General features: G+C 64.3%; 1 protein-coding gene across 1 annotated transcript in view; it reads right to left on the reverse strand.

Moving 5' to 3' along the window:
* The window catches only part of NFATC1 (nuclear factor of activated T cells 1), a 44,553-nt gene that overhangs the window by 13,542 nt on the left and 10,950 nt on the right, over positions 1 to 20,061 (reverse strand). Inside the window, exon 3 of the mRNA XM_032595450.1 lies at positions 6,241 to 6,400. Within this exon, the coding sequence (XP_032451341.1) occupies positions 6,241 to 6,400 (160 nt within the window). The remainder of the gene's footprint in view (positions 1 to 6,240; positions 6,401 to 20,061) is intronic.

Genomic DNA, 20,061 nt, shown 5'->3' on the forward strand with positions numbered 1-20,061 from the left:
CCGACAACACCAGATACAAGTCTAAAGTGCCGTTTACGACCTCGCGAGACTTCCCAAGGCTTCTCGTCTCAGTGACCTATTAATTATTCACGCAGACCCGGCCTCCTGTGTGGTGGGCTAGATGCTATCAGACAGTTATTTCGGGAGCTTGGTAAACAGAGCTTAATTCTTTGACCCCTGGCTCAGAGGTCAGCGATGGCCCCCAGGTTGCTCCTTGGGCCCCTGCAGGGCAGCTGGGAACAGACAGGTTCTCTGCAGACGGGCCACCGGGCACAGCACAGGGCAGGGAGAGCAGGCAGCGGGGTCACACAGGAAAACAGAACAGAAAACCAGGGTCAGCAAACCCGTTTGGCCGGGAGCCCAGTCTGAAGGAGGGACCCTCAGGGCAGAATCCTCTGGGTCCTCAGAGGCAACACTGGAAGAGGGCCAGCCTTCCTGCGCCCCCTGGGAAGGCAAGTCTCACGCAGGCCCTTCCGACGCCTCCCACCTTGCCCAGGACTCGGTGGCCTCGCTCTGCCGGACCCTCTGACGGCCACACGCCGGCCTCCCAGGGCCAGGACTACAGCCGGGGCGAGGCTGGCCCAGGAGGCCACGGGTACTAACGTGGGCGCTCGGGAGACACGGACGCCGGCAGAGCCCACGTGACTGCTGAAGTCCCTTCCCACCCTCCAGTCCCGGCCCGTGCCTGGGAAGGAGGCGCCTCCCGGAGGCAGGTGCACCGGGCAGCTCCTTCCTACAGTCAGGGACACGGCCGACCCGGAGCAGGTCCTGCCCTGGGGCCCGGCCGGGTGTCCCGTTCTGCACAGGGGCTGCGATTTGACGCACAGACTTGGAAACGCGGCAGAGCCTGGTTGTCAGCGGCTGGCACGGGGACGTCATGTTGCCATCAGGCTTCCCCAGGAACCGCCCCTGCGCGGCCTGGTGGCAAGGGCGGGCACCCGGCTTCCGAAAAGGGAGGAGCGGGCGTGGCGCTGGGGCCCCGTGTCAGGATGCGCTAAAATGACTCCCCACAGGATAAAACCTGTGGTTAGCAGGCTTTCGCGGCACCTGAGAGGGTTTTCTATTTTCACGTGTTTTGTGATTACGCACTGACGCTATTTTCACCCAGTGTGCGGGCCACCGACTGAAAAAGAGAGCGAACCCTCCAAACCCCTTCTTTTTAACTGCTCACCTCATACGTGCACAGACGGGAATTCACTTTGCCACGGATCCATCAGAAAAGCCTCAGTCGCTCATCTCTCACCCGCGAGAGACCCTCTCAGCACCTGACAGTTTCTGCTAGGCACCATTTTCTTGCTGTATTTCCCCCGTGAGGCTGGGGGGGGGGGGGCGTTCGGCCCGTTCAAACCCACAACCCACTCTTGCATCTAATCTGAAACAATCGTTCAGATGTTGTAAATGCCACTTCAAGTTCCGTAATCCTCGCCGTAACATCCACACTAGAGGCTGGAGGCGGGGGTCCCGCGAGGGGCGACGGGCACAGGCGGACGGACGCAAAGCACCCGGAGACCCGGGCTGTGCTGCCCGCCCTCCCCAACCCCCAGGACAGTGGCCGCCGGCCGCGGACCATCCTCAATCACGCGCGCCAAGTCCCGGGCGTCGCACGTCCACGCGGAAGGTGCTAACGTCTGCACGCGGCTGTCCCCACTGCAGGACCCGCTCCCCCTGCTGCGTTTACTTTCAAGAAATGGGGGTGTTTTGCTGCCGGATTCTCTCTTCTCCGTGAGCTGCTCCGCGGCCTTTCCTGTCCACAGCGGTGCACTTTTGTTCGGTGAAAACGGCTGCGGGAGAGGGAGTCCGATGTCTGTAGTCACAGAGCCGGGCTGATGCCCGCGTTCCCCGACCTCAGCCCGCCGGGAAGGCGGGACGGAGAACGCCCAGCTGGCCGCGGTGTGTGCGTCCCACAGCCAAGCAGGCAAGCACTAGCCAGCACGAAGCGCAGGGCCACAAGCACGGTCCCCGCAAACTCCAGCTGCTGACCGTCGTCTGGGCGGACGGCCTTTCTCTCTGGGGCTCCTTCCCGGGCAGGCCTTCTGTTTATCGGAACGGAATAACGTAAAAGCATGCCGTGCCCTGCCAGGCGCCCTCCGGCTGGCCTCCTTCCCCCAGTGACCGGTCGGGGCTCCTGATTTCGTGGTGAGGGCCAAGCATTCCCCATCCACCGCCTGGAGCTCTGGGCAGGAGAGCAAGCCCGACCCCACACGGGCGCCCGAGAGTCACGGCGACGGGCCCGGGCAGGAGGGCCGAAGCTTGTCGGGAACAGAGTCCACCGACGTCACACAGCGGCCACGCTCTGTGGCCACACGTCCTCCCTGAGTAGAAGGGTGATGCCTTCGGGCGGTGGACACTACCTGTCCCCGTCACAGTTACCAAGGTGCCCCCGGAACACCAGTGACAAACGCTCCAGCTCTAAAGCCAAATGAATCTTCTTCCCGTCCAGTGTTTTCAGTTGGGAGGCCAGCACCCGCAGTCACCCCCGACACGTGGGCAGGAGACCCCAGCACGGCCTGGCGGTGCGTGGCGCCTCTTCCTGGGGAGCGCGGGGCTCCCTGATGCCCAGGCGCCTCAAGGCACATCCTCCGCTCTTCCCGTGTCCGGCGTGAGGATCCCCAAGACGTGGGAAGGGACAGACCGCAAACAGCCCGCTCCACATAAGGGAGCCGAGGGGACCAGACCTCGGGCCCACCCAGGAACTCCACGATCCGTGGTCTGTGTGGGCCACAGAACCTGCATTTCTAGCGACTCCCAGGTCAGGGCCCTCACGTTGAGAACCTCTGTCCTTCAGAAAGAAGGAAGTCTTTAAACCAACCACTGAAACCACTGAAAATACCCAAGCCAAAAGCAGCGTCACGTGAATGGAATTCGCTTAAATCGTGGCCAAGGGGACCTTTTGTTGGCTCCTAATGATTTGCTGTTAGAGACGCCCTGGACGGACGCGGGGCGGCTGAGGTCTCGCCAGGCCGCCGCTCCAGGGACAGCGAGGTCTGGGCAAGAGGTACGGCCCGGGGCTGCGGGCACCTTCTCCTCATCGCCCCCACCTGAGCGGGCGGGACGGGGCCAAGCGTGAGTGCGGGCGGGACGGGGCGGGTGCGAAGTCTCTGCAGAGCCCCGTGAAGAGCGCCCTGGCTTTGCTGACACTTTACAGACTTTTACAGAAGAGCTCCTCAAAAATAAAACATTTTGATTCCGAGGTTATATTTAATTCACTCTCTGTTTACCCTCAACGAAGGAGTAACAGCCAGGGTCACGGCTCCTAAGAGGCGCAGAAGATGGCCCACCGCACACACTGCCCACGGGTGCCATCAGGGAAGCAAGGCCGGCCCTCGGGCTCATCTTCCTCTTAACGTCTCGTCTGAATCAAACGTGTCAGCCTAGGAAGACGTGGGGAGAGCAGGCGTCCGACTGGACGCGGCATCAGCAAGGCTCCTGCCACCCACACGACCTACACGCCACGGGGGGTGGCCGCCAAGCGTGGACCTGCCGGCAACAGCAGTGGGTGGCCCCCCCCCCAACCAGGGGCCAGGCCCATGCGGAAGAACCCCAGCCCCCACCCAGGGCCAGGCCCACACGGGCGACCCCCGGCCCCCGCCTGAGGGACGACCCCCGGCCCCCACCTGAGGCCAGACTCACACGGGCAACCCCCGGCCCTTGCCCAAGGCCAGGCCCACAGGGACGACCCCTGGCCCCCACCCGAGGCCAGGCCCACGCGGACACAGACGACCCCTGGCCCCCACCCGAGGCCAGACCCACACAGAAGACCCCCGGCCCCCACCCGAGGCCAGACCCACACGGGCGACCCCCGGCCCCCGCCCGAGGGACGACCCCCGGCCCCCACCCGAGGCCAGACCCACGTGGACACAGACGACCCCTGGCCCCCACCGGAGGCCAGACCCACACGGGCAACCCCCGGCCCCCGCCCGAGGGACGACCCCCGGCCCCCACCCGAGGCCAGACCCACGTGGACACAGACGACCCCCGGCCCCCACCCGAGGCCAGACTCACACGGGCAACCCCCAGCCCTTGCCCAAGGCCAGGCCCACAGGGACGACCCCCGGCCCCCACCCGAGGCCAGGCCCACAGGGACGACCCCCGGCCCCCATCTGAGGCCAGACCCACAGGACGACCCCCAGCCCCCACCCAGGGCCAGACCCACAGGGACGACCCCTGGCCCCACCCGAGGCCAGGCCCACGCGGACACAGACGACCCCCGGCCCCCACCCCTGGCCCCCACCCGAGGCCAGACCCACACAGACGACCCCCCGGCCCCCACCCCTGGCCCCCACCCGAGGCCAGACCCACACAGACGACCCCCGGCCCCCACCCCTGGCCCCCACCCGAGGCCAGACCCACACAGACGACCCCCGGCCCCCACCCCTGGCCCCCACCCGAGGCCAGACCCACACAGACGACCCCCGGCCCCCACCCCTGGCCCCCACCCGAGGCCAGACCCACACGGGTGACCCCCGGCCCCCACCCAGGGCCAGGCCCACAGGGACGACCCCTGGCCCCCACCCGAGGCCAGACCCACACGGGCGACCCCCGGCCCCCACCCGAGGCCAGACCCACACGGGCGACCCCCGGCCCCCACCCGAGGCCAGGCCCACAGGGACGACCCCCGGCCCCCATCTGAGGCCAGGCCCACAGGACGACCCCCAGCCCCCACCCAGGGCCAGACCCACAGGGACGACCCCTGGCCCCACCCGAGGCCAGGCCCACGCGGACACAGACGACCCCCGGCCCCCACCCCTGGCCCCCACCCGAGGCCAGACCCACACAGACGACCCCCGGCCCCCACCCCTGGCCCCCACCCGAGGCCAGGCCCACGCGGACACAGACGACCCCTGGCCCCCACCCCTGGCCCCCACCCGAGGCCAGACCCACACAGACGACCCCCGGCCCCCACCCCTGGCCCCCACCCGAGGCCAGACCCACACAGACGACCCCCGGCCCCCACCCGAGGCCAGACCCACACGGGCGACCCCCGGCCCCCACCCGAGGCCAGGCCCACAGGGACGACCCCCGGCCCCCATCTGAGGCCAGGCCCACAGGACGACCCCCAGCCCCCACCCAGGGCCAGACCCACAGGGACGACCCCTGGCCCCACCCGAGGCCAGGCCCACGCGGACACAGACGACCCCCGGCCCCCACCCCTGGCCCCCACCCGAGGCCAGACCCACACAGACGACCCCCGGCCCCCACCCCTGGCCCCCACCCGAGGCCAGACCCACACAGACGACCCCCGGCCCCCACCCGAGGCCAGACCCACACGGGCGACCCCCGGCCCCCACCCGAGGCCAGGCCCACAGGGACGACCCCCGGCCCCCATCTGAGGCCAGGCCCACAGGACGACCCCCAGCCCCCACCCAGGGCCAGACCCACAGGGACGACCCCTGGCCCCACCCGAGGCCAGGCCCACGCGGACACAGACGACCCCCGGCCCCCACCCCTGGCCCCCACCCGAGGCCAGACCCACACAGACGACCCCCGGCCCCCACCCCTGGCCCCCACCCGAGGCCAGACCCACACAGACGACCCCCGGCCCCCACCCGAGGCCAGACCCACACGGGCGACCCCCGGCCCCCACCCCTGGCCCCCACCCGAGGCCAGACCCACACAGACGACCCCCGGCCCCCACCCGAGGCCAGACCCACACGGGCGACCCCCGGCCCCCACCCGAGGCCAGGCCCACAGGGACGACCCCCGGCCCCCATCTGAGGCCAGGCCCACAGGACGACCCCCAGCCCCACCCAGGGCCAGACCCACAGGGACGACCCCTGGCCCCACCCGAGGCCAGGCCCACGCGGACACAGACGACCCCCGGCCCCCACCCCTGGCCCCCACCCGAGGCCAGACCCACACAGACGACCCCCGGCCCCCACCCCTGGCCCCCACCCGAGGCCAGACCCACACAGACGACCCCCGGCCCCCACCCGAGGCCAGACCCACACGGGCGACCCCCGGCCCTAGAGATCCCTGGGAGTCCCTGAAAGTAATCCCACGTGCACACAGTCTTAGCTGCTTACAGCTGGGTTTAAGCTACGGAGCCGAGAGCCACGTGGTCGTCCACTGCCAGCCACTGTCTTACGGAGGAAAGCAGGACTTTACACTCTCAGCTGAAGGGGCCAGGGCAGAACAATTACGTCGTAAGAGAAAAAGAGAAGCGCAGATAGAAGCACCACGAGCGGCGGACCAGGTGCCCCATCGGGCTCCCGGCGCGTCCTGCGGCCAGCAGACCGGTACCTGCACGCTGGGGTGTCCTCCGGCCGACGCCTTCACAGCCCCGCGGCTCCCCTCCGTCTCGTAGTGGGCTCTGTGGTGGGGCTTGGGCTGCACCTCGATCCGCAGCTCGTAGGGCCCCGAGCGCGAGGGCACCTGCCAGTCCAGGGCGGGGAGGGACGGGCTGCGGGAGAACACACAGGGCGTTAGATGGCGACGCCACGCGCCTCCTCGCACGCACACCGTGGCAGCGCTCCGCCACGTCCGACGTCCGACGTTCCCGTCGGGCAGGGGAACGACCCCGTGAGGCCAACGGTCGTGTGACCGGGACGCACGCCACAGGCTGTCGGGTCTCGAGACGAGGTTCTGGACAAGATGCAGACGTCGCGCACGACCTCAAAACAGTTCCCTCCCGTCGGGATAGGCCTTTTCAAATGATTTATCCTCCGTAACAGGACGGGTTCCGGAACTAACTGAAGATCCTTTCAAAGTCACCGAGGTACGAGCCTGACCGCAGGAACGGGAGGCCACGGCCCCGCTCGCCGGCCGTCCAGGGCTCGCCGGCCCCCCTTCTAACTAGCTCGCGGCGACCGCACCCCAGCCCCCTCGACCCAGGGGCCCACGCAGGACAAACGAGACGGCCAGGAGAAGAGAGGGAAACCGGGGGTGTCACACGAGGTTACACGTGTGCGCTGGCAAGGGCAAGCGTGTGCACCTGCCAGATCCCATCCTAAGAGCCACGGAACCACGCTGTCTCCTCGTGGCACAGAGGTTTGCTTTAACAGCCCCGTTTCGTAGCTACAGAGCTGGCGACCTTTGCAAAGGAGGCAATTTCCCCTTTGAAACCAGGTCCCGCTCTCCCGACGAAGTATATGCCTCAGGGCCCCGCCCCTTAGGAAGCTAACGCGCAGCCCTGAGCAGCTTTGGGCCACCTGTGCTGGCCGTTGTGTCCCCCCCACAGGACCGGGGTCTGGTCCACCGGCCACCGCGCTCCAACCACAGCCCGCTTCTGGGGGCCCTGTCTCCCCTTCACGCCCCTGCCTGCTGTGTGCGCGTCAACTCCATTGTAACGAGATGCTGAGACAAAACCTGAGGCCCAGGGTCTCTCACTGTGTAGACAAACCTCACGGATCTCTAGAGAAACCGATCCAGCAACTTGACCAGTTAAGAGTGGGGTAAAGACACATGTGTGCAGGGAATCTGCCCAGGACTAAAACGGGCCAAAGTTGGAGTGAAATGCCAGTGTCGCTTCTAAAGGGCTCACACAGCCGTCAAATGAGACTTTTCCTGACGAAGGAAACGCCTTGGTGGCTCAGAGGCATTTCCTAGACGAGGTTATCAGCCGAGCGCCGGCTTCCGGTGACACCGAGGGCGGAAGGAAAGGCCATCTGGGAGGGCTTCTGGGGAGGGGTCGAGGGCGGGAAGGGGGTCGGCGGGTTGCTCCCCCGCCCGGACGGACTCCGCACAGCGCAGCGCGCAAACACCGCACCCCCGCTGTGGCGAGGGCGCCTCCGCTCAGAGTGTCCCACACACCAGCCCCGTGAGACCCTAACCGCTCCACCGACCTAGGTGAACAGAAAGAGAAACAAACTCTTGGGGCCACCTGCCTCCCGGAGGTAAAACCAGAAAGGGGGGGGGCAGGAAGGAGGTGGGAGGCACCGCGGCAGGTCCCTGGAGTGTGGGCCTGGGCACAGGCGCTTTCTAATCTCCTGCGTACTTGAACGTGACCGAAGAGTAAATGTGCCCGAACGACCCGCCCTGGGTCATCGGCGAGTGTGCCCACAGCGCACGCGTGGACTCGCGTGATCACAAAGTGCTACGCTATACGCGGTTAAAGTCGCTGAAAATTCCCGGCGTGGCGTTGGCAGCGCGACAACAGATGCAAACTCGTCTCTGGCTCAGAGACGGGGCCGAGCCCGGAGAGATATCTGGGGTCCTGGGGCCACAGCTCCGCGGTCCCCACGGGCCGGTCCCCACGCTGCCGCCCGGCCTCGGCCCCGGCTCCTGGGCTTTGCCTGCTGAACGTAGCAGATAACTCCGTACTGCAGACCCATCTTCGAGTTGATCTGATCCTCTCAGTGCAACAAGAAAAAGGTGGCTGAATCCATAAGTAAGATGCACGTGACCTGTAGAGACTACCTGAAGCTCTCTATATGCACGTGCTCAAACATCTCAAAATCCTCCCCAGAAACCATCTCCACAATTGGATGTGTATCTGGGAGTATTCTCATTTTAAAAAGGGCGTATTTTAATAAAGTAAAATACGTAACTGGATACCCTGCCTTTTTTAAATTAAAGACGTTCAGCATTTTGGCATAATGTTAAAAACTGGTTCGATCCCAGTATCCTATTTTGCCATATAAGCAACTGATCGCTACCTCGCTGCTCGGATTCTGGGTTGTTTCCAATTTGTCGCTATCACCAGCGAGGTGAACGGCCAAGTAAGAGGCCTAGGCCACCTTCCTGGTCACATCAAAGGCAGCAAACCCTCGAACCTGTGGATGTGTCTCCAGACGTCGCCCCGAGACACTCCGGGAGGCCCCTCATCGGCCGGGTCGTGCGTGTGACCCCGCTGGAGAACGTGTGCCCATCCTGCCAACACATCCCACCAAAGACCTTGCTGGGGCCTCATGGTCACAGACACACCAAGCGCAAGACAGCCCGTTAGATATTAATAACAAACACTTCAAACCAGCAGCGGTAACCTCTGCAAATCTCAGGAGGGCTCCACATCTGTCTGATTTCTTTTTTTTTAATGTTGATTTATTTTTGAGAGAGAGACAGAGCAGGAGCGGGGGAGGGGCAGAGAGAGAGGGTGACACAGAATCTGAAACAACTCGAGGCTCCGAGCTGGCAGCACAGAGCCCGACGTGGGGCCTGAACCCACAAACCGTGAGACCATGACCTGAGCTGAAGTCGGACGCCCAACCGAGCCCCCAGGAGCCCCATCGTCTGATTTCTCATATGCATTTTTCCGAAGACAACGCGCGCCCCCAACCCCTGGCCTGAAGGCCTGGCGCCCAGCCCAACAGACGGCCTGGTCCTGCCGCGTCCTCCAGATCTGCTCCGGGTTGACGGTCACCGTCCTCAGTACTGTTCACACTCATTTGAAAGTGACACGTAATGATTTCACAATCGCAGGACACAGGTCTTGTCAACTCCGTGTGAAGCACAAACCGGTGAAACGGCACGGGAACACCAGCCCCGTGTCAGGTATACAGTTGGCCAAAGCTGCTTTTAGCTTGAAGAGCCCGAACTCCTTTCGTCCCCCAAGACCACAGGTCAAGGTTCAGCTGCCGGGCCTGGCGCAGAGGGGACTCTGGGAAACGCGCAACCGCGAAGGAGCAGTGTCCTGCAGACGCCCTCCCTCCCCCGCTCGCTCCCTCTCTCTTCTCTCTGCCCCTCCCCCGCTCGCTCCCTCTCTCTTCTCTCTGCCCCTCCCCCGCTCGCTCCCTCTCTCTTCTCTCTGCCCCTCCCCCGCTCGCTCCCTCTCTCTTCTCTCTGCCCCTCCCCCGCTCGCTCCCTCTCTCTTCTCTCTGTCCCTCCCCCGCTCGCTCCCTCTCTCTTTTCTCTCTGACCCTCCCCCACTCTCTCTCTCTCTCTCTGTCTCTCTCTCAAAATAAACTTAAAAAAAACCGGTCGTCCTCGTCTCAGGAGACATAGATCCGAATCACGTGCCCATTACTATCATAACTACCCGAGCTGCTGTCGCATGTGGACCCCCCCTCTCCCCCCAGAGCGGCCCTGGGGCCCGGGTCAGTGCCAGTCGCCTGGGGGGGGCAGGGGCCCCTTCCGCCGGGAGCTCTGCCGTGTGCCAGGGGCCCAGATAGCACTGACCCGTGTGACGGCTTCCCTCGAGCCGTCACAGTCTCCCCGGCGCCCCTTCCGAGCGTGGGCGAGGCCTCCCGTGGGGAGAGGAAGCCTCGCGCTCCCAGTCTGAATCACCCGGTTCTCGCAGCGGCTGCCACCGCCCGTTTCCCACGAGAAACGCCTTTCAACTCTCACTGAACCTCAGTCTTCCTCCACGTAGGAAAAGCGTGAAGGGTTCTTTTAAATGCTTGGTTCGCGGCACCTCCAGGCTGTGAGGAGGGAACCGGCCAGGTCCCAGCTGCGTCTGCCTGGCCGGTCCCGGGACCCCGGAGAAGCCCTTCCCACCCGGGCCGCCAGCTCCACCCGTCACCAGAGTCGCGGGCCGCATGGGCAGAGGTCGGCGTCTCTAGACCCCGCAGGACCTTGTCGACGGCCCCTTCCCTTCAGCGACGTTGCCCAGAAGCACCGTCAGCAGGGCCGTCTGCTGAGCCACAGATCTGTGCTTTGCTGCACGACACAGCCTCCTCGTGTCACGGCACCAGTTCCTAACAGGTATTTGGTGACACGTGGTGCCCTGACCGCCTCGCACACAAAGCTGGACAGCGACGTGGCTTCTGCGGGGCCCTCCAGCGTTTCTGTGCAGGGGACCCGACGAGCCAGAGGCCCAGCCGCCGGGAGAACCGCTGAGGCCCGGGGGGGGGGGGGGGCTGTTTGCACTGGAACTCAAAACCAAGGTGACCTTGATGACACCGCACTGCTCCTGCCAGGGCCCGGGGCGCACAGAAGTCTCCAAGCCTCAGCGCGGCTCACACAACAGTCAGCCACCCGGCCGGCGCTCTGGGAGACACATGGCTGACGGGGCCACGGCAGGGCTCAGGCCAGACCTCCCAAGCCCCGAGACTCTGGATGGAAATCACCTCGTCAGTGACCGCTGACGCCAGAGAGGGACACCGGACGTCTGCCTCCCGAGGGGCGTGCACTCGCCATTTTGCCAAAACACGAAGCCAGATGACCAAATTCGGCGCCAGTCTGAGAAACAAAAAACAAAACAGGGACTACCCAGGACAGGAGAGCCTGCAAAGCAACACCACGGGGGCACCAGGGAGACCCAGCCCGGGTGGGGGGACACCCTGATGGCCGACGGGGTCGTGGCTCCAAAGAGACGCCCGCTGAACGTGTAGATGAGATGATGCGACGTCTGGGCTGTGAGACAGCCAGGAGGGGACGGCGGGGACTCTGTCGCACGCGTCCTCGGCTCTCCGCGGTACCAAGTAGCAGGCGGGGCCAGGTTCTCACGGGAGGCGACAGCGCTCACGGGGCCGCTGTGGTATTCGGGGCCCGGCCACGTGATCCGTGTCTCTTTCTGTGTATCCACAGCTTACAGGTACTTAGCACTTAGAAGAAAGCCGTAACGGCTTTTATGAGCCCTATTTTCCTAAAGTAGTCGAAGCCGTAAACTCTGAACTTGGCAGGACTCAGGCCCGCCCAAAGGAAGGACAATTGAAACTTAAGGAAAACGAAATTATCAAAGTTTTAACGCAACACATTTTCTCAGGGTCGCGGCCAAAGGCCTCCTCTCCTCTCATCTGTTTATTTTGGTTTTCCCTCTCATTTTAAAGAGGGTTATCAGTGCGGTTCTCAGGCCCTTCGCCCGGGATCCGGGCACAGGGTGCGCCCGGGACCACACAGGAGTCCTGGCACAGGCCCGCCCGCCCCCGCCCGGCTCTGGGCTGAGAAGCTTCTTCCCACACCCGAGAGGTCGACCTTCCTGGAGGGCGGCTGAGTCCTGTCGGGAAGGGACAGGTAGGTCCACCCGTGATGAAACCTCGGCTGACCGCCCACCAGCATTCCAGGGCCAGGCGCCCTTCCCTGTGCACGTCCTCCCTGCAGCGCCCACCGTCGGGGCCCACAGGGTGGCCCCCCGGGAAGGAGGGGCTTTGCTTCTGCGGGGACAGAAGTCCGGGGGAGACCTCGCACAGGACTTTGCTCCCGGAGCCTTGGGCCCTCGCTGCCCGACGGCTGCCTCTGCTCCGTCACTGAGGGTGACTCGGAGCAGGACCTGGGACAGATGCCGCAGGGAGGACGGTCATGCGAAGGATGCAGGAAAGGCACAAGGAGGCCATCGTCTGCAGGCTCCCGAGTGAGCCGTCTGCCCCCACCCCGCCCCTCCCCGTGGTTGGCGACGCGTCCCATGATGGTCCTGGTACCCGGGAGCCCCTCCAGGAGGCCCGTCCACAGCGACACCGCCTCCTTGGCCCTGACCTGTCCCTGTGCCCCGTGTGCAGGCTCAGCAGCCCAGGGAGGCTGTGTCCAGTCAGGAGCTCCGTTCACACTCAGCACAAACTGGGAACCTACGGCGTGCGAGCCATACTCCATACTCGTGCCGGATTCTAAACTGACACATTCGGTAAATTCCCTGATAATCTTTGCCTCAGGAGTCCCACCGCCCGGGCTTTTTCTAGCTCCCGGGGCACCCACATCACCCGCGTTCTGCCCCCAACTCGCAGACACGCCTCCACGGCCCCCACGGCCACAGACTGTGCCCTGACCTCACTGCCCTGCACTCAGATGGGGAGGGATGGCCCAGAGCCCACGGCCTCCGCCAGCCCCCTGCCCTCCAGAACAGCCCAGACCGATCCAGTAATGCCAGAGATTCCCCACAGTCCCACCAGGTAGGGGCTGCTCAGGGAGGCAGAGAGGAGGAGGCTTTGTCCAGAAATCCAGACGCAGACGGAAACAACCAGGAGGGACCCACCGTCGACCCAGCAGAAGGGAGCTCTGTACTGACGCCTCACTCCTGCCCCTGCGCGCCGCCCCTCCGGGACTAGACTGGACCTGTGTGGACACAGACCACCTCTCCCGGTGGCACTCGGGCAGCAGAACGCCACCAGCCACACGCTGCTTATAAAAACTGAGAAACTCGGGACCTCCAAGTTCACGCAGGTTGGGGTGCAAAGGTGCCGTGAAGCAGGCTCTCCCACCGGGCGGAGCACGCGGGACAGGCAGGGACAGACACGCAGCTGAGGTCACTCAATGCGTTCAGTTCCAATAGGGGACCCGCAGCCTGGATACTCGTCAAATAGCGACCACTCTTTCTCTAACGTGAAGTTAGAAACCCAACGGTTCAGGATGCGCGTCAGGGATGCGTCCAAGCACAGCATTTCACGCCGGGGACGCTGTCTGGGGCCGAGCCCTTGTGCTCGGGCCACGGGAGCCCCGCGCCAGCGGATGCCGCAGCCACATCACCGTGGTCCCGGGCCCTGCCTGCGGGGGTCGCGGCGCCTGTCCCCAGTTCGGCCAGAGCTGACGGCCCCTTCTCTGCAAGCATCAGCCACCGCCCACGGCCTCTGCCTCTGGCCCACGTGCCCGCACGCCCCTCCGTGATGGGAACCCAGACCCCACCCTGCAGCTGAGCAGCTCCAGGCCCCGGCTGGGACGAGTCGCCAGCACGGGGGCCCCGATCCGCATGTGGCCTCAGAGCACGGAGCCCTCCAGTGAGCAGGCCGTGCCATCCAGAACCTCACGGGACCTGGTGGCTTCTTACTCTTTTATTTTAAATTGGGAAATCGCCACACACCTCGGTTTCTCCATCTGTACGATGAGACTTACCCACACACGGCCTCCCCAGCAAGGAGCTCTCTGGGCCTGGGTCCAGGGCCCTGGGGAGGGGCACGTTAGGCTTTCAGGCCACAGTGCTCGCCCCTGACAGCCCTGCCGGACCCCAGGCTCCGGTGGAAGGGGGGCACTCGTCACCGTGCACCCACCCCACAGATGGCCACGTTCACCTGTGGGGAGTGATGCCGAGGGAAATCGAGGCATTGCCACGTGGCTGGAGAACTGGGCACGATCTCACCGTGTGTGAGATCACGGGCACTGGGATGAACCACCACACTCTGGCGACCGTCCACTCAAACCTACAGCGGCCTGCGCACCAGAGAAAGGCCTGGACCGTCCGCCTCGACGGGCCGTCGCAACAACACGGCAGCGGCGATAAAGTCGCGCAGTTGTCACCGCACTAGACACGGAAGCACCACGCGTAACTCCCTGCTCCTGCGCCCTGCGTGTCCCTGCGTGGGCGGCTCGAGCTCTGGAGGAGAAGCGTTTATTTGTGCTACGACTAGAACCTGCCCCTCCCCCCGGGGCTGGCACGGATCAGCGCCCACAGAGCCCGGAACCTAGTGTGCGGGTGGCGCCGGGGTTCAGAGACGCCCTGGCCCCCGAGTCCCTGCAGCGCGGAGCCGAAGGCAGCCTGGCAGGTGGGGTTTGCTGCGTGCACTTTCTCAGGGCAGCGGCCTCGTCCGGAAACGCACCTGCCCCACGGCCGACGTGCAGGCGGCACGCAGGGCACAGACCACCTGCGTCAGAAGCGAGACCTCAGGCAAGTTGCTTGTTTACTGAAAACTGACCGAACACCGTGTGTCCCAGCTCGCAGATGACGGTTCAGAACTGTTTACAAAAAAACGAACCCCATCGTGATACGTAAGTAGTTTCTGTTCAAGAAACCAAGCAACGGGGACAAGCGAGTCCTACTGCTTTGCGTGGAAGGTCTAGTCCTGAATGTGTCTCTGGCACAACCACGGTCTCTGGCAGGAGTTGGCCTGGCGGCAGGCCACACCGCACACCGGGGGTGGACGACCCCCTTCCCGCACCCTCTCCTCAGAGGGAAAGGCCCGAGCAGAGATCAATTCTGATCTGTCTGCGGTCACCGACACAGGGTGTCACGGGACGCTTGCTCCCGGCAGGGCTCCCACTGTTTGGGAAATCTCCACACTGGGGTCCCGTGAAGGCCCCGTGTGCACAGGACAGACGGGAGCAGGACCAGGCCAGGCACAGGTCAGACTCGACGCGGTAACTCCTCCCGCCCTCCGACCGGTGTGTGAAATGAGCCGCGGTCCGGATCTCGGTGGTCTGACTTAAGGGCCACGTCCTGCACACGCACCTGGGACAAGCATGGCAGAGGTGGGCAGAAGCCTCGCCCGCCTCGCCCTGCCCTCCCCGCCCCCACACAGCCGCTAACTACGCTCGCCAACGGCAGGCTCACCTTTCAAGGCAGAGGCAGTACTCGCCGCGAAGCACCTTCCCAGGTGTCGGCCGTGAGCTCGGTAAAAGCAGAGAGAACCCGCACGAGAGGCAGAGGCCCGGGTCTCCGCAAAGCCTCTCAAGCTCGGGCCTCTCGGCCCACGTACTCGTGTGGCAAGCAGACACGGCGCGTTCGGCGTCCCAGACGGGGACAGCCGGCGCCTGGATCGTCCCCCCTAGATGCCGGGTTCACCCCGCAAGGGGTTGGGCCTCAGGTTAATCTCTGGCCTCCCCGGGACCTGTGTGCTGGGCGTCCGCCCGCCCGGGAAGCGCGCTCAGCGTCCTGTAGCAGGACGCGTTCTCGTCACTTCCGGGCACGTCCCGACGCCCACCCCGCCCTCCACGACACGTCTCCTGGGAGCAGCGGTCAGGGGTCACAGGCCGAGTTCTGGCTCTGCCCCTCGATAGCCAGGGCCCTAACGGGCGTCCCCGACTGCACCTGCGTCCTGCCAGCACAAAGGGGACCCTACAGAGTCCCCACGGGGCCCCACGGCACGGCCCAGCAGGCTCCCTCCTGTCTTAAAGCTCCGAGTCGGCGAGCCTCCTCCAGGGGCCCGCTGCTGTGCCACGAGCCACATGCCGACACCCCGGCGGGCTGGCCCAAGACCGCCTGAGCACAGACGGCGCGGGGCCAGGGCTCCCACAGGGGTGCGACAGGGGCGAGACCCCCGGGACACCGCGATGGTCCCAAGCGTTACCAGCCTACAGGTGAATCTCACGCCAAGCTAGGACACACTCTGAGACACTCAGAAAACATGAAATCAGTCGGGGTCGACAGACTTCCAGAAGCCAGCACCTAACGCCGGGCACAAGGGCCGGGGACGCTATGAAAATCACCGGTGTTGCAGCCAAAAACCTGAAAGAAACGTCAAGCACGCCGCCCTAGACGCACAGCCTCCCCAGGTCCCTGACCCAGCTCAGCTCTGAGCAAAGACGGTCATTAAGGTTACCTGGGCCCCTAGTGAATCTCTTCAAGAGCTCAGATCGAAAGAGCAAAGTTTCCCACATAGGAATTTAGTTCTGCAAGCGGCAGGTTGATGCTACAGAAGATCGCATTAGGGGCGCCGGCTGGCTCGCCCGTGGAGCGTGCAACTCCTGATCTTGGGGTCGCGGCTTCGAGCCCCACGTTGGACGTAGACGTTACTGAGAAACACAATTTTTAAAACAAACTCAAATAGAACGCTTCTGCGCTTCCAAAACCGGTTTCCTTATCCGTCTGTATTCCTCACGTAAGTACGCCTCTTTGAAGGCAAATTCAGAGACGATTCTGGGTGCAGAAGCCGAAGACGTTAAGACCCTGTAAGCTGACACGTCCCGTGAGCCCGTCCTAGAAAAAAAGGTGTCCACGCGCACAGAGGCAACCCCCAACACTGGCGGTTGTGCACTGACCGGACGGACACCCGCCAGGTCCGCCGAGTGACCCGAGGAGTCAAGAGCACCCACCGAAACTTGAGATCCTTCGTGCCACCGCGAAAGCCTCTAGAAGCTGCCCTCTGACATCTACCGTCTAGAAGTCACCAAGCGTAAGCTACTGTCTTTGTAAGTCAGGACTTCAGATGTTCACCCCGTTCTGGCCTCTGCACACCCGCCCCCCCCCCCCAGCCTCCCTACCTCCGCACACTCGGCCCCCCCCCAGCCTCCCCGCCTCTGCACACACACCCCTCCCCGCCTCCGCACACCTGCCTCCCCCCCCAGCCTCCCTGCCTCCACACACCCGACCCTCCCCCAACCTCCCGCCTCTGCACACTCGGCCCCCCCAGCCTCCCCACACTCCGCCCCCCCAGCCTCCCCGCGTTCGCACACCCGCCACCCCCAGCCGCCCCCGCCTCCGCGCACACGCCCCCCCTCGCGTTCGCACGGCCGCCCCCTCCAGCCTCCCCGCCTCCGCGCACACGCCCCCCGTTGCCTCCCCGCGTTCGCACACCCGCCGCCCCCAGCCGCCCCCGCCTCCGCACACTCGGCCCCAGCCTCCCCGCCTCCGCGCACCCGCCCCCCCCAGCCGCCCCGCCTCCGCACACCCGCCCCCCCCAGCCTCCCCGCCTCCGCGCACACACCCCCCACCCGCGTTCGCACACCCACCCCCCCAGCCGCCCCGCCTCCGCACACCTGCCCCCCCCAGCCTCCCCCGCCTCCGCACGCCCGCCCCCCCCAGCCGCCCCCCGCCTCCGCACACTCGGCCCCCCCCAGCCTCCCCGCCTCCACACACTCGGCCCCCCCCCAGCCTCCCCGCCTCTGCACACACACCGCCCCCCCCGCCTCCGCACACCTGCCTCCCCCCCCAGCCTCCCTGCCTCCACACACCCGACCCTCCCCCAACCTCCCGCCTCTGCACACTCGGCCCCCCCAGCCTCCCCACACTCCGCCCCCCCAGCCGCCCCGCCTCCGCACACCCGCCCCCTCCCCCCCAGCCTCTGCACACACACCAGCTGCCTCAGCAAAGGAGTCTAGGCTGACCTGGGGAGCGGTTATCACTGGCATCATCACTGCAAACACCCTCTCCTTTCTGAAGAGGCTCACGGCCTGCCTCTAAGACTTGGAAAATTCTAGATTTTAGAGGGACTCAGACACATTGATGCAGTTTCTGTGTATTTCCCAAGCTCTGAGAACACAAGTGCCGTTCTGTTAAACTGTGAAACATGTCAGAACTATAAAGCAATGAAGTTCTACGAAACACTATGGCTAGCGTCACAATTTCTTCAAGTGTAGCAAGAACCAAGTATCCTTTCTGACTGCCTGGGCCTATCAGGACGCTCCGCACAGAGGGGTCGCCATAAATGTACGGACAAAAGAAGACCTCAAAAGGGACAGGATCCCACGGCATCCAGACTTGTTGGGAAAGGCTAGTGTTACACACTTTTCATTAAAAAGCTCCTTTTCCGGGCAGGATGGGATTAAAAGTGCACCCAGCACATCTGTTGTGATGAATTCTCCACATCCCAGACTCCAGAGACTGTTTGTTACAAACTCGGCCCCGGGGCTGCACGGCCGAGACCCCGCTGACATCCCAGGCGCTGGCCAGAGTGGGACAGGAAGCCTGATGCGGCCACCCTCTCCCGCGGGTACGACAGCCTATCCCTGTGGCCCGGCTGCCCTGGGGCACCAGCCGACAGGACAGCACGGGAACAGGACAAGGGACCAGGAAACATAGTTCACTGTGAAACCAAAACAGGGGGAAAGGTTAGCTTCCACCCTCCCCCCACGTGCCGTGTTTGCTCGCCGAGCTCATAGGAACTCCGGGCGCCCTCCCCTGCTCCCAACCGGGCGCCGGGACAGGGGCACGTCGCGGGGCCCTGAGCACAGACGAGACGGACGGACTCCTCTGGTCCGCACCCACAGCAACCTGCCAGGGACACCCGCGTTCCTGCAGACGCCCCGCAGCTGAGCGAGCCTCCAAGGGGGAGCCATCGTCGAAGGCGTCCTGCCGTCCTCACGCGGAGGCCACGTCGGGTGCTCTGGGTTCCACTGCATCCCCCCCCCAAATTCCTGGGCCGGAGTCTTAACCCCAGGACCTCAGAATGTGACTGTGTTTGCACATGGGGTCACGTTACAGTGAGGTCACCGGGTGGGCCCTGGTCCAGTGGCTGGTGTCCTTGTAACTAGGGGACATCTGGACAGACACAAGCCAAGAAGACGGGCCTCAGGAGCCAACCCGCTGGCGCCCTGACCTCTGACCCCGGGAAACAAATGTCTGTCGCCTACGCCGCCAGGGCACAGACCAGCACACAGGGTCACCGACACGTCACGCTTCACCCTGAGCCACGGTTTCCTTCATGCTTGTGGCCTTGGCCCAAGGAGTCCAGTGAGAGACCGTGGCCTTCAGGGTCCACGGAGACTATAATATGTGAGCCTGCGTGCTTATGGCCGTTGGCTTGGAAATAGTCTTATTTTTACTCGAAAATTATAGAGAGGACAGCAGGCATAAAAGGTTCTTAAAAATTTTTAAATGCCTCCAAATGGATTTTTAAAACCCCCATGTTTACGAGTTAAATCCAGGTGCTGAAATACATTTGTTTTGATGATAACTTTGAATACGTCCGCTCGTTAAGCTTCGTACCATGCAAAGTAGAAGCTGGGATAGAAACGACACGAGTCAAGAAAAGTCCATGGTGATTTGAGCTTTCCTGTTTTCTCGCCACCGACTCCTACCCTAAACAGCACGCTGGCAGGAAGGCAGCACCCACCGGCTCAACGCTCTACAGGCCATCAGTCAACAGGGCGCCTGGGGGCTCGGTCGGTTCAGCCCAGGTCACGATCCCTCGGATCCTGAAATCGAGCCCCGCGTCAGGCTGTCAGTGCGGAGCCCGCTCAGGATGGGTTCTCTCTCTCCCTCTCTCTGCCCCTCCCCCCGTGCTCGCTCACGCATGTGCGCACTCTCTCGCTCAAAATAAATAAATACACATTTAAAAAAAGAATCCAGTCAACGTCATGTTGGTTTCCCACCACAAACTTTCTCTAGGCTCAGTCGGGTTCGCCGGGCACCCACGAGCCCATCACCCCTTGCGGCCGCGCCCCAGGCTCTCGCTGTGGACACGGGCTCCGAGCAGAGCCGATTCCGAATCGAACGATGCTGCGGACGCGCTCGCCGGAGCCGGTGGGTGCCGCTCCCCAGTGCCGCTTCCGGAACGCCCTCCCACAGAACAGGGACGGAAGAAACGGGACAGCGAGCCCAGGACACCGGACACACGGGGGCGTCCAGGGAGGCGCCCCGCGCTGCGAGGGAAGCCCGTCTCCGTGCTGGTGAAGCTCGAGGTGCAGAAAGCACTCTGCCAGGCGGCATTAGTGGCCCACCTGTCGGGAAGGCTACTTAGTTAAAAATAAAAACGCCGGGCTGGATAAGTGGACCCGGCGGAGTGGCGCAGCCCGCACGCCGCTGAGGAGTAAAATCAACAGCCCGAGACGCTCGCCTGCGCTCCCGTCGCCAGACTGCGCGGAGCGGGCGCCGCTCTCCCGGGACGG

This window comes from Lynx canadensis, chromosome D3, assembly GCF_007474595.2.
Source record: "Lynx canadensis isolate LIC74 chromosome D3, mLynCan4.pri.v2, whole genome shotgun sequence".
Taxonomy (NCBI): domain Eukaryota; kingdom Metazoa; phylum Chordata; class Mammalia; order Carnivora; family Felidae; genus Lynx; species Lynx canadensis.